This window comes from Python bivittatus, unplaced genomic scaffold (genome assembly GCF_059951505.1).
Source record: "Python bivittatus isolate LINGU-HERP-01145 unplaced genomic scaffold, Pbiv_v1 ctg000980_np1212, whole genome shotgun sequence".
NCBI classification, from domain to species: domain Eukaryota; kingdom Metazoa; phylum Chordata; class Lepidosauria; order Squamata; family Pythonidae; genus Python; species Python bivittatus.
Window position 1 is genome coordinate 40,772,501 of NW_028277125.1, and position 13,461 is coordinate 40,785,961.

The window sequence follows — 13,461 nt, forward strand, 5'->3', positions numbered from 1 at the left end:
TGAAATGGAAAAACCAAATATGTAAATAGCTAGTTAAATTCTTAAATTTTCCTGAGAGTTTTGCCTTGCATGATAATGATGGTTCTGCACAGAACTTTCAATTTTTAGGATAGGAACAGTAATAAATATGTTTAGCCAAAATTCCAGCATCTTCTGGTTTTCCATCCCTATCTCTACTTTCTCTTTGCATTATTGAGCAGGAGACATGTCCTATATACATCCAACTTTCCATCTTGGATTATGTATTTAATTAGTAACAAAGTTCTAGAGGTTAAGGTTCTCCTAACATTGAACCCAATGTTTTTTCTTTCCCATAACCTGACTTTAATTCCTAGCCAAGTAGTTGACTTTTTATAATGAGTATGCTATTAAACTTCACAAACAAATGGTTGTTTACACAGTTGCAATTATGTACTTTGAGCCTTCAAGTATGCTGGCCTATTGTGAGGTACTATAGGCCTGGTTGTTCTCTCAGGCACTTGGGCTGGGTGTTTGGTGAACTCTGTTGGTTGGTTTGTCTGTTGTGGTTTGTTCATTATTGAACATAAATGGGAAGGATGTATTTGGACCTCTGACACATGCTATATTGACTGCTGTTGTGATTTATTTTTTAATTAATTTGAGTTCTTTTGCTGTTTTTCAGTTTTCGTTGTTAATTGCCCATAGACTGCAATAGTGAAATGGGAGGCCTTATCCATTGTTTAAATAAATGATTAAATGAAATATCATAGGCAAATATTGAAAAGTCTGTATCACCAAGGAGCTTAGGATCTGTAATAGAAAATGAGTAAAGCAACACAAGGAAAAGGGAGTGTAATGGGCAGAAGGGCCAACAGAGCGGAAGACAGCAGCAGTTTTCCCATGAACTTAAAACTTAGCTACAAATGGCACTTCAGCAGCAATTTAAGAGTAAAACCAAAGACAACATCAGAAAAAATTGGTTTTCATGATGAATTTGAGGACAGAATGATGCCACCCTGCACATGTTCAAACAGAAAACCCCTATATATGGGAAAGTTAAAGAGAACGTGTTGTCATAAAGAGTAACAGATCTTTAGGTGGTCAGTATTTAGGTGGTCAATTAACAGAGGGAATGAGCAGGATTATAATGAGAAACAAAGGATAAAAGATAAAGTGAGGCAAGGCTATATAATTTTTAAGGTAAGGATAAAGATTTTCTACTGGATATAGAAGAATGTGAAGTCTTAAAATATCTGATTTTGACTATTGTTTTGGATAAAAGTCAGAAAACTTGCCTATGAAAAAGAGAAAGCTCAAAGAGGAATAATAGCTTGAACAAGTCAAAGCAAGGGATTATTGGGAATGAATCATAGGCTGAGCCAAGGAGAAAGCAAAGAATGGGTCCCATTAGGTAAGGTTGTACATGAAGAAGCTACATAAATTGGCAGTGAATTGAACATGGAGCAGAACAGAGAGAGCTAAAAATACATCTATGATCTCTGGATCTGCAGCGGCGTTGTCAATGATGTTGAGAAGAATGAGGAAAGGAACCTTGGAAGGAAAACTATATGATTTAGTCTTAGCTTATGAACTATCTAATTGAATATGTTTCCTAGAGATGTGTATACTCCTCTGAACTCTTTTGAATAATAATAATAATAATAATAATAATAATAATAATAATAATAATAATAATATAGAGATACTATAATGGTAGACGTCTGAAATAAAAAGAAAGATACTGTTAGATATCATCAGCATAAAGGTGGCACTTGATGAGGTCATTCAGTAAAAAAGTAGAGAGAGAGAGAGTAATAGTTCCTGAAGAATTAGAATAGGGCCATTCTCTAGCTACTTTCTTTCTACTGCTTCTTTCTGCCCCAGTCAGCATGGCCAATAATCAGGAACAGTACACAGTGTAAGCATCACCATCTGACAATCACACCGCAGTATCACATTCAATCAGTCTTTACTGACAACTGTGTAGATGGACTAAATGCTTGGCCCCTTTGCTGAAAGGACTAGCCAAACATTTCTCTAAAAAGAAAAAATTAGCATTAATTTATTGAAACTGTTACATATACTACCCAGATATGTTTGGCAGTAATTATGTATAGTCATTATTTGTTTCTATGTTCACAATATTGTCAACATGCCCTATAATTACATCATCTTTTCCAGATTACACCAAGGATCCAAAATTTAGAGTCCTAACCTCTAAATTAGTTCCTCTTCCAACTTCAGTGAATTTGTAGGCCAGCCTGACAGGTTTCACTGTCAGTGAGCCTGGGAGGAATGTAGTTGCTTCACAATAACAAACAGCTAAAGAAACCCAGAACATTACATCATCTGGAATTCTAATTTGCCTGTGGCAACATAATTCTACATTAAACTCAAAGGCATGAATGTTCCTGCCCACACTAGTATATCTTTTATTCAAAGTGGGTCTGGAGAAGTGTTCTTTAATATGGCAGGTTGCTTGGTATATGTATTTTCCCCCTTTCATTTACTGAATGAGGCACCAGATAAAGAAGCCTCATAATTGAGCACTCAACACATATAAAACAAATATGACCCAGCTTTGTAGATACTGAGAGGTTTTGCTGTTAATTCCAATGAAATTCCACAAAAGAAAAGAAAGCAAAGAACTAGGAAGAGAAAAGCATGTGGAATGCATTCAGTAGAGCTATAACCAGCTCCCAATAAACTTTTTGAATGTTCCCATCTCCCACTTCTTCCCTGGAAAGATATTCTAGCTGTAGCAATAGCATGATGATGCCAAAATACCAAAATGTATGTCATGTCTTTTCAGATTTGTGTCACAATATTTTATCACTTGAACATCCCCCATTCCCTGCAGAAGCTTATGATTTTAGCCTTTTTTACTTTCAGAGATACAAGAAAAATAGTAGAGTCAATATTACACCCAGTTCTGACCACTGAATACTAATATATTTGGATAAGTTACACATTAGACCAGGTTTACTAACTTGGTGCTTGCAAGCTATCATGATCTGTAATTCCCAGATCTTTATCATTTGGAAGTTGTTGAGTTGGGCAATCCTTCTCTGGAATCTCCCATTTAAAGATAATATTTTCATCCAATTGTATTACACTCTTGTTTGCAAATATTCCCTGATCCATTAGCCTCTCCCCCCACTGCAATGTTTTTGACAACAGATTATAAGAAAGAAGGCTCCGGCTAGATATCAGGAGGAACTTCTTGATTGTACAAGTGTAAGTCAGTGAACAGGTCGCCAGAAAAAGTGGTGAGTTATTCTTAGCTGGAGACCTTCAAAGAGAGGCTGGATGGTCATCCACTAGGCATGCTTTAATGCAGCATTTCTCACCCTTGGCACCTTTAAGCTGTGTGGACTTCAACTCCCAGAATTCCCCAGCCAGCATGCTGGCTGGGGAATTCTGGGAGTTGAAGTCCACACATCTTAAAGGAGCTGAGGTTGAGAAACACTGTGTTATGTACTAACATTTCCTGTAGGATCTGCCATGTAAAAGCAAACTTGTTTAGATGATGTCTTTAAGATTCTGGTGCAGATAGCATTCATATTTCTCAATTCTACAACACTACTGTTGTTATTGCACTGCAATGCTCAGTAGCATAGCCTGGGCTACTCTATAAAACATTGTAATTTGAAATAAGCTGTTCTGGCATTGTATATCAGGGAGAATTTCAGACACTTACTAGTGTTAGTGTTATAAAAGGCAAAATTTCTGGAGAAGTGTGGTGGCTGTTCATCTTCCTCATTTTCTTCCAGAGCTCTGCCTCCCACAACTACCAGCACCTCTTCCAGCTTTTGTGGAAGGGCCTTCAGTCTCTGCTGGACAAAGGGCCTGTTCTCTGCCTTAGAGACAGAAAAAAAAAGTATGTCACAAAATAGAAAGCTTCTAATTTCTGCACCACTCCTCTCTTGTTTTTTTTCAACAATTTGTACATTGTAAAAGTAAAGGTAAAGCAAAACTTCCCAGTAATTCCTGTGATGAATCAATATACTTTCTAGCTTGAGCAGGAAATTCAGTCTACCCTTATGTGGAAAAACAGTTCATTGATTTCTTTCCATATGCCTTCCCACATGCTGTATTTTACAATTTGAACACACTGCATACTTTTTTTTTCATAAAATAAAAAGAAATAATAGAATGATGCATTTTAAAATTGCTTTTCTCTGATATCTCAGTCAGTCAGTGTTTTGGGGCATATATCCTTCTGTTATAATTCATTTACGCTATCTATAGTTCATCATTTCAGTGGGGCTTTTTAAAATCTACCTTCCTTGTCCCTCAGGTTGTTTTCTATCTTGCAGAGAGATCCTAATGTTGATGATAATAATAATTCTAACATTTAAAAATTTATTCTGAAGAATACTTTGATTAGCGTTAAATAATCCAAGTTTAAACATGTTGGCCCTATAATTAATCTGTAAACTAAATAGTGCATTTGACCAGATACAACCAGCCCACCCTGTATCTGCCAGCCCAGCCATAGCAGACCAACAAGTCCAGAGGTTTTTCTAGGTAGCAAGTGTTTCCTGGTTTCTGAATCATCAATGTTCCTTACCAGCCCAGGATGGGCTATTAAAAAGAAAAAAGAAATCCCACCCATTTTCCTAGAATAAGAATATGAATCTTTGCCAGATTAACCAAATTTTGGATAAAAGCTGGGAATTCGGGGTGTGTGTGTGTGTGTGTGTGTGTACAGTAACTTGTTCAGAAGCTCCTTAGTCTATTTTCTAGTCTTCAAACTGAACTTAGAGTTGGATCAAAAAGTACACAGTGCCTCCAAACTGACCGTGCTCCGATGTCTTGCAATGATAGCCTTGCAAGCTTCTGATTCTTGAATCAGCGGTTCAGATGACAACATGTTTTGCAGATACTGATCTGGCAGTGAAACCAAATGCACTAGGTCAAGGAGCTCTGGGAGGTGCACCACTCTGGCTGATTTTTCATACTTGACCCATTTGAGCACAGCTTCAACTAGGCTCTGTTCTTTTTGTACTTGCAGTAGGTTGTTGGACAGATAAATAACTAGCCTCTCTTTTGATAGTTGAAGAAACTCTTCTTGTTGAGATACAAGTTCAAAATGTTCTTGCAAAAATGACCAAGCCTCAGATGAAACCTCTGAACAGCCATGCATCTCTCCAAACTCACAAATGCCTAAGCAGTTGCTGGCATCCATCTGCTGTCTCAAGTACCGACTGCAGACTTTCTGGATGATGGGGAAGTGGAGTTGGCTGGATGTCCTAATCAAGGCCTCCACGTTTGCCTGATTGATAGTCACCTTTCCTGTGTAAGCAAAATTAATCAAGGACTCCATAATGACAGGATCCACCTCTTTGATCTCTACACGTGCTGAAAAGCTTTCCATAAAGTCACCAGCAAACATAGCATTGAAGTATTGACTACTGAGGGCTAGGATACTGCGGTGGCAAGGGAATTCATGTCCCCCAACAATCAAAGTGACATCTGAGAGTTTGGGGTTGGAACGCAGAGTCTGTAGTCCTTCCAGAACAGATTGAGGATGGGATGGAAGGCAAAAATCGAAGTCGTCAATATTCCTCACCATGGTAGTATTCTGAAAAAACTGTTAATCCCGTAGCTGGAAATGATTTTAGATGCTCCCAACAGAAGATTTTTTTCCCAGTCCTGTTCAGAGGATAAAGGGAATAAAGTCAACATTCCTGATATTTCTGAATCAATGGGGCTTCTTTAAAGAATTCCATGTTTATGCAATCCAATATTTATTTTTATTTATTTACATAATTTCAACTATGAAATATACAAATAAAATTTAATATGTGCCTATTTCTTTAAGCAAACAAATAAACAACAAAATTAATTAGTGCCAATTGTGATTGTCCTGAACTTACAAACAAAATAAATCTGTATGAGTATAGAACACTAAATCTGGGGTGACTTCTCACCCGTAACTGTCAGGACCAGAACTCTGCCAGGCTGTGAACAACATGAAACATTGAAGAGGCTTGATGATCTCAGAGACATACTGTTAGTAACCTGTGCAGCAGCTACATCACCACTTAGTTGCCTTACACACACACACACACACACAGGCCACAAAAACTGCAATATCCAGATCCTCACTAATTCATTTTGATTTACTAGATGACAAAGAGCAGAATGGGAAGCCAAAAAGAGGCATGCAGTCAACAATAAGAACTGAAAAGTACCAGGGTAGAAGAGCAGGTGCTGATTATTCTGGGTCCACTCCTGGCATTCCTGGTGGAATTGCAATAACATCAGACAAGGACAGGGAGATCAGAGGATCTGAAACTGAAGAGACATTTGATTATTCAGTAAAATTAGAACCAATAAGGGTTTAATTTATCTGATGACAGAAAAGATTGCTTGTGGAATGCCTCAGGAGGACAGTATTGCACTACCATTAACTCCTTTAGGAGGTCCTCTAGAAGATCCTCTAGAAGACCAATACACAAGATGAAGTTTCAATCCCACCCCAGATGATATTTCTCTGCCCCCTGTCTATTAACAGTCATTTACTGGAATGTTGCTGGTTGAAAGCAAAACTTAATGATACCACTTTTATTAGGTATATTATGAAACATGATGTTATCTTTTTATAGGAAACTTGACTTGCCAGTGATCCATTACTTGATAGCTATAAATCTTTTTCAGTAGGGGCAGTTCCTAGAGCGGGATGAGGAAAACTTTGCAGTGTCTAAACTTATTAAGCTCTGTTGTCTAAATTTTGAAATCTTAGATCTGAGTTCCTTTGAATGTTACATTCTGGCTATTATTCTCAAGTCTAACAATTTCCTTTTCTTGCTTATTAATGTATACTGTACATTCCCAGCTGCAACCACATGGTTTCATGGAACACATTTGGAACAGATTGGAGTTATACATTGGTGATTTGTAAACGAAATCAGTCATCCATTATAGTGGCAGGTGATGTTAATGCAAGGATAGGCACTGATGATAAGTCAGTATCATATCATCTCTACCACTTACCATAGAGATAGTTTCTCTACTTCTTATGCATCAGTCAAAAGATACGTGGGAAACTTCTGTGGGCTAAGTTTTCTACAAACTGAATCTAACCTTGTTGAATGGCTCAGTGCCTACTGACAGAATTCTCTCACTGGGCCAGCAGTGAGACCTTCCCTAATACAACAGATTGTACTGTATTGGAGTTTCACAAAATACGATATCATTCATTCAGAGCTTTTCCATAGACAGCGGCCTGATAGTGATAGTTTTCCAGGAATTTAACCTTGCAGGTGCCTGACAAATTGCTTTATGACCTAAGCTCTGTAACTTTAGGAAAAGATGAACTCTACCCTACTTGGATTAAATGGACTTCACAACAGGGAGAAATACTTACCAAAATCCTAAAATCTGAATCAATGCATCCAATTTATATACAATAGCTAATAGTTCAGAGTTAATTATCAGCCACTACTCTAATCTACTTCAGTTACTCCAACCTGCTCTCATATCTTCACAACCCCAAAGACTAGGAATGAGATATTTCAATCAAAACACTGGTTTGATTTAGGAGGCACATTTTAATTCCCTTGAGATCTTTTGCCATTTATTGCTAGGATGAAGAATTAGTAATACATTATAAAAAATAAAAGTCCAGGTATTTGCTAAACATCCCAGAATCCACAGGTGCCTTTTAAACAGTAACAAAATTGAAGCATCTTTCAAGTTCCATGAGGTGTCTCAAACGTAGTCCTCTGCTGTGAGAATGGTGTAATTAAGACTGAAACTGAGATTTGGGTAATTTTCTTTACCTACTAGTTAAAGTTAAAATTTCTGCCTATAGGCTTGATCACTCAGGCAGATAATTTCAATGCTACAATGGAGGAGATACCTACTTGAGAAGCTGCAATTCTATGGGTTCTCTGAGGAAGCTCTCCTATTCCCGAGATGATGAGATGATGATTTATTAGATTTCTTATAGTCACCCCACTCTAAAAAACTCTGGGTGGCTTACAACATCTACTATACAGTTAAAAACAATTAAAAACATAGCCTAACAGTCCAGAGGAAAACAGTAACACACATACAACAGGGGGTCCACTGACACCTTAACCCAGGCCAGGGATTTCATCTCTCTCTCTGATACTTCTATACTAGTGGCTCTTAAACTGTTTGAACCAATTGCCTCTTTTCCCAGTCTCAAATAATGTTATTACCCCCAAAGAAAGAAAGAAAGAAAGAAAGAAAGAAAGAAAGAAAGAAAGAAAGAAAGAAAGAAAGAAAGAAAGGAGGGAGGGAGGGAGGGAGGGAGGGAGGGGAGGGAGGGAGGAGAAGAGAAGAGAAGAGAAGATAAGAGAAGAGCAGAGAAGAGAGGAGAGGAGAGGAGAGGAGAGGAGAGGAGAGGAGAGGAGAGGAGAGGAGAGGAGAGGAGAGGAGAGGAGAGAAGAGAAGAGAAGAGAAGAGAAGAGAAGAGAAGAGAAGAGAAGAGAAGAGAAGAGAAGAGAAGAGAAGAGAAGAGAAGAGAAGAGAAGAGAAGAGAGAAGAGTCTCAGCAGCGGCAGTCCCAAACTGGATTCTCAACTCACAAACAAGCAATAACAAATTGCTCCATAATCCCCTGGATATGTCCAAATTACCCCCTTGGGTAATTACCCCCAATTTAAAAACCACTGTTATACAGCCTGCTGTGTAGGAAAGACAAACATTTTATCCTATTTTATCTTGCTAAATTAATCTACCATAAAAATTAAGATCATACAACATTAAAGAATCAAAACAATCTCAAAATTAATAAGTATATCAATAAAAGGGTGTGTCGGGAAAGACTTGGAAATTATATTATAAATCAAACGGCTAAAACACCTGGACCATATTCCTTGAAAATCTTCCTCACACTTTGTTAAAAAAAGACTAATTCAAAGGGTGGTAAACAACACAACGACAATCTACAATTTTTGATATCTTGATAGATTCCAAATACTGGTGGGTAGAACCAAGAAAAACATGTGCATCTTTTTTATGGGGCAATTGGTCCAGAAATATATTAAGAGACAGTGCAAGCTACATAAATAATAGGGCAAGACTTGTCTATGGCTATGTTCTCATTCATGACTTTCAGCATCTTCACAGCATCACCAAGCCTTAATTGAAGGGATGCAGATCTGTCATCATTACTGTTATTTTGGCACAACAGTGGTTGGATAGTTCTAGAAAATGATATAACTTGCTAGTAGTGAAATAACCTGTATGAGTTAGGGTTGCAGTTTTTGAGTTATATCTTCAACAGTAGAGTGATATTAACTACTCCTTATTGAATATATTGTGGGGCGATCAATATACATAAAACAAATTCTTTTGTTGTATTAACCTCATTTGAAAATCATAGGAAAGTAATTTCACATTCTGCAGTTCAGAATTGCTCATAAATTGAGGGACAGATTCCCACTACCAGATTGTGAGGTTTCATGGAACATACGACACCATAATGTTTGCAAAAACCATATAAAATATTGTTTGTCTGATAGTAGCTAGATAGTGTTTTTTAAAAATTTTATTTTATTTAGCGAGGATATCACACACTTTTCCTTAATCCAGAAAAAAATTCTATGAATAATCTCTCACTCACCAGTTCTACCCTAGCTAATCTGATATTATTCTTTGCTGAAAAAAAACTTGAAAATTACATCCTAGCAAATAAAGATTTAAATTGCTGGTATCTTTTTCTTCCTCATATTTATTTTATGACTTCAAGAGTCTGTGTTGACTCCTGGCAACAGCCTGGACAAGTCCCTGCAGTTTGCTTGGCAAGGTTTTGAAAGTAGTTTGCCCTTGCCTCCTTCCTAGGGCTGAGGGAGAGTGACTGGCCCAAGGTCATCCAGCTGGCTTTGTGCTAAGGCAGGACTGGAGCTCGCGGTCTCCTGGTTTCTAGCTTGGTGCCTTTAACACTATATCAAACTGCCTCTCTTGTTAATATAATAGTATTCCCTCTCCATTAACCTGACAGGAATCACCACCCACCAGCTTCCTGATCTTACCTTGTTAACTTCTTTTACATCCAGGCAACAAGACTGATCTGGGAGAACGTTTGGGAAAGAGTCGCCTTGACCCTTGGCAGTGACAGTTATTAGGCTGGTTTTTTTTATCAGCAGTTGCAGATGATATATATATATATATTTAGACTGGCTCTTACAGCCAGCATAGAGGAGGGTGGAGAAATGCTTTGACAGTTATTCTCTCCAGACCACCTGCTCTTAAAGCAACACCAGTAAGAAGATAGAATGAGAGCTTAGATGGAAGGTATGCAGCTACTGGAAGCAGATTTCAAGTTATTTCAATCAGGTTTTGATTAGGGTTCATATATAAGCTTTTGGCACCCCATCAAAACCCAGTGATACTTATGGGCAAATGTGTTGAATAAACGCAGACTCTGTGTATATGTATACACACACAAACTTACACACACACACACACACACACACACATGCACAGAGGGTCTGTGTTCATTCAACATACTGCCCGTAAGTTCTTTAATTAGGGTTTACTCATTCCAATTTTCTGGATTTTCAGTAATCACCCTGGCTGGGTTTACACAGCATCCTAGGCTAAAACATGGTTGTCTAGTTTGCATTTCATGTGTTGTGTGAATACAGTCATTGAGTTCTAGATATGATTGATCTGTTCAAAATCAAGTGATTATATTTGATTTCTGCATTGGCTATTCACCAAATTCAGGATAGTTCCAGCTTTGAGGAAGGCCTGGCCCAAATGCTGTTTTCAGGGACCTCTCCTCTCCTGGGGGACTCTTGGGGGGTAGATTATCTGAAAGAAAACAACACTTAAAAAGCCTGGGCCTAATGTACAATTTGATTTCCTATAATGCTCCAAAGCCAATTTTGTCCCCTCATAAGGCTGTTGTGGAGCTAAATGGAAAAGCTTGCCAGAAAAAAATAAGAGGGGGAAGATCCCTGTGGCCAATCAAGTACATGCAGGGAGGATGGAGAATCACAGATATATGTGGGAGTCACATAGCTGCATGCAGATAGTTAAAAAAAAATATCTGCAGGGTTTTAGTGTAGCTTAATTATACTGAAAATGCTTATCTCACCATTTCAGTGTCTGTACATCATGCCAACCTTCTATAAATACCTATTAGAATAGCAGTGCAAAGTTTGTTGTTTTGGAGAGGTTTGCCACACTTTCTGCAAGGAGAAGTCCTGCCAAATTTTAGAAGGGGACAATTTTATGATTTGTTTGGTTTTTTTCCTATAAAGATCTCCTTTACAAATGTGAGAGATGGGTGTTAAAAATAAGATTAATTAATTCATCCTACTGATCAATACTAATGAAAAATTGTGATGTTGTGATGGAGTCCTGTGGTAAGAAACCTGCAGTAACCAAAGAATATGCCTTTATGTATTTTGGAATAATAATTAAATTTTATTTGTTGAGAAGACTATTGCTCAAAGAAGTATTTTGACTTGTGGATGTTTAGAAAAAAATGTAAAGCAACTAACAAGTATTTGCATGTACCGATGGTCCCAAAAATATTGCAAATATTTGTTATGACAGTTTGGAATAAAACATTGCATTGGTATTGATATTAAGTGCTGTTCTTTTTACTATGTTCTCATTTGTTATAAGTAGCACTTCAAAGTACCAAACCCCTTTTAAAGGCTTCTGTTTCAATTTCAATAATTTCTTAGGGATGCTAAACACGCTTTGCTTTGTACAACTGCAGTTTTATTCTGAAGCATCCCAGTTCAACTCAGGATTTGGAACTGGGCTGAATCTAATATAACCCCCTAAAAGTTAATGCAAACTAAATTTCACTGCCCACTTTCAAATAATGGTTACACATTATAGTTTGGTAGCATTGAGGGAGCATGTATGGATTGGACATAGTAAGCTACAGTATAGATATTTTTTTGGTACAATGAATGAATGATCCAAAGAGTAAAGTCCTATAGGAAAAAGGGAAGGTGGGTTAGGAGCCTTGGGATATCAAAAATGGATTCAGCCAGAAACTCTGTTCCTTTATTTGGGAATTTTACAAATTTTACAAACACAAATCTACCTTATTTCATTCATTCAGTAAAGATGATTTAAACACACCTTTTATTTCTTGTTAATTTGTCTCAATCACCTACATTTGTTTTCTAAGTTTAGTTCAATGAATCACTTAGCTCAGAACTTGTCTTTGGGATCCCTGCGTAACCTTTCTTTCCCCAGGAATAAACCAGAGACTCACCAAGAGGTTGAAAGAGTAGCATGTTCACCTAGAGCAAAAAATAGGATATTATTACAGTTCCTCAAGTCATGTCATGGTCCTCTCAGTGACACTTATGAGTACACAGATGAGTTCTACCGCTATAAATAAAGTTCCCAGTGTGGTACTGGGCAGGCAAAAGGAATTTAGCTTTCATGTGTTTGAATTCAGTTCTATTTAGCCATACCCAGCATGCATATTTATTTGTTTATTATGTAATTCCTCCACTGCCCCAATCTCATGACTCTGGGTGGTTTATCTGAATCTCAGCAAGCAATCTTGAAAAATATTAACCATACAAATATAAATCTAAGTAAAATCTAAATAAAAAGATGGCCACCCTCCTTCCCCACTAGGTGTGTGGAGCATCTAAGGCCCATTTGAAAAGGAAGGTTTTAAGCAGTTTCCCAAAAGCCAGTCGCCAAGGGCCTAGACGTTCCATAAAATTGGGGCCACATTCAGGAAAATTGGCCTGCTGGCCTACACACTTTCACCTTGTGGTGATTTGAAGGGCATGGAGTTAGCACCATAAGCAGATTATCTCTAAAAGTCCTACTAGGATGGGCAGATTCATTATTCATTTTGGGTAAGGTAGTCCGTATGGAATCAGATTGTGTTTTAGCCTCTTCAGTGTGTATCTTATCAACAGCGATGCTGCCTCAGTGATGACTAATGAAGCAATGCATCATAAAATATATACTGTCACTGATTGCCATATTGATGAATGTAGGCAAACATAGTAATGTGCATTAAAAAAAAAAGCAACTTCAATGGGTAGCTCATTGTGGCCTGCCCTGAACAACTCACTTCGATGAGTTTTTCTCTTTTTGCTTCATCAAGGATAACATGAATTACAAGCCTCTGAAAACATGTTTTGTTTAAGAAAAAATATTACTTTATTTAAATCAGGAGCACACGATCTAAGTCCCACCCCTGCCTGTGCCTCTCCCCATCCTTGACTCAACCCTTCCAAAAGTTGCAAATTTTAATTTTCATTGTGATAGAAGCATAAAATTATTAAAAATATGGGGAGAAATCATGATATCTATTTTATTTTATTTAGATTTTTTTTATCCTGCCTTTATCATTTTTATAAATAATTGAAGGCAGCGAACATACTTAATACTCTTCCTCCTACTTTCCCCACAACAACAACCCTGTGAGGTGAGTTGGGCTGAGAGAGAATGACCAAAGTCACCCAACCAGCTTTCATGCCAAAGGCAGGACTAGAACTCACAGTCTCCTGCTTTCTAGCCT

General features: G+C 37.6%; 1 protein-coding gene across 2 annotated transcripts in view; it reads right to left on the reverse strand.

The window, feature by feature from the left end:
- KLHL30 (kelch like family member 30) overlaps positions 1-10,089 on the reverse strand; it is a 19,280-nt gene extending 9,191 nt beyond the window's left edge. Inside the window, exons 1-4 of one of the 2 annotated variants that reach the window (XR_015794281.1) lie at positions 9,974-10,089; positions 6,162-6,264; positions 4,766-5,619; positions 3,662-3,821 (exon numbers count right to left, since the gene is read on the reverse strand). Coding sequence is in view for 1 of the 2 variants with exons in the window: in XM_088131735.1 (XP_087987861.1) it covers positions 3,662-3,821; positions 4,766-5,539 (934 nt within the window). In the remaining variant the exon portion in view is untranslated. The remainder of the gene's footprint in view (positions 1-3,661; positions 3,822-4,765; positions 5,620-6,161; positions 6,265-9,973) is intronic. The other variant, XM_088131735.1, reaches the window with a different exon arrangement.
- Positions 10,090-13,461: the final 3,372 nt, after the last annotated feature.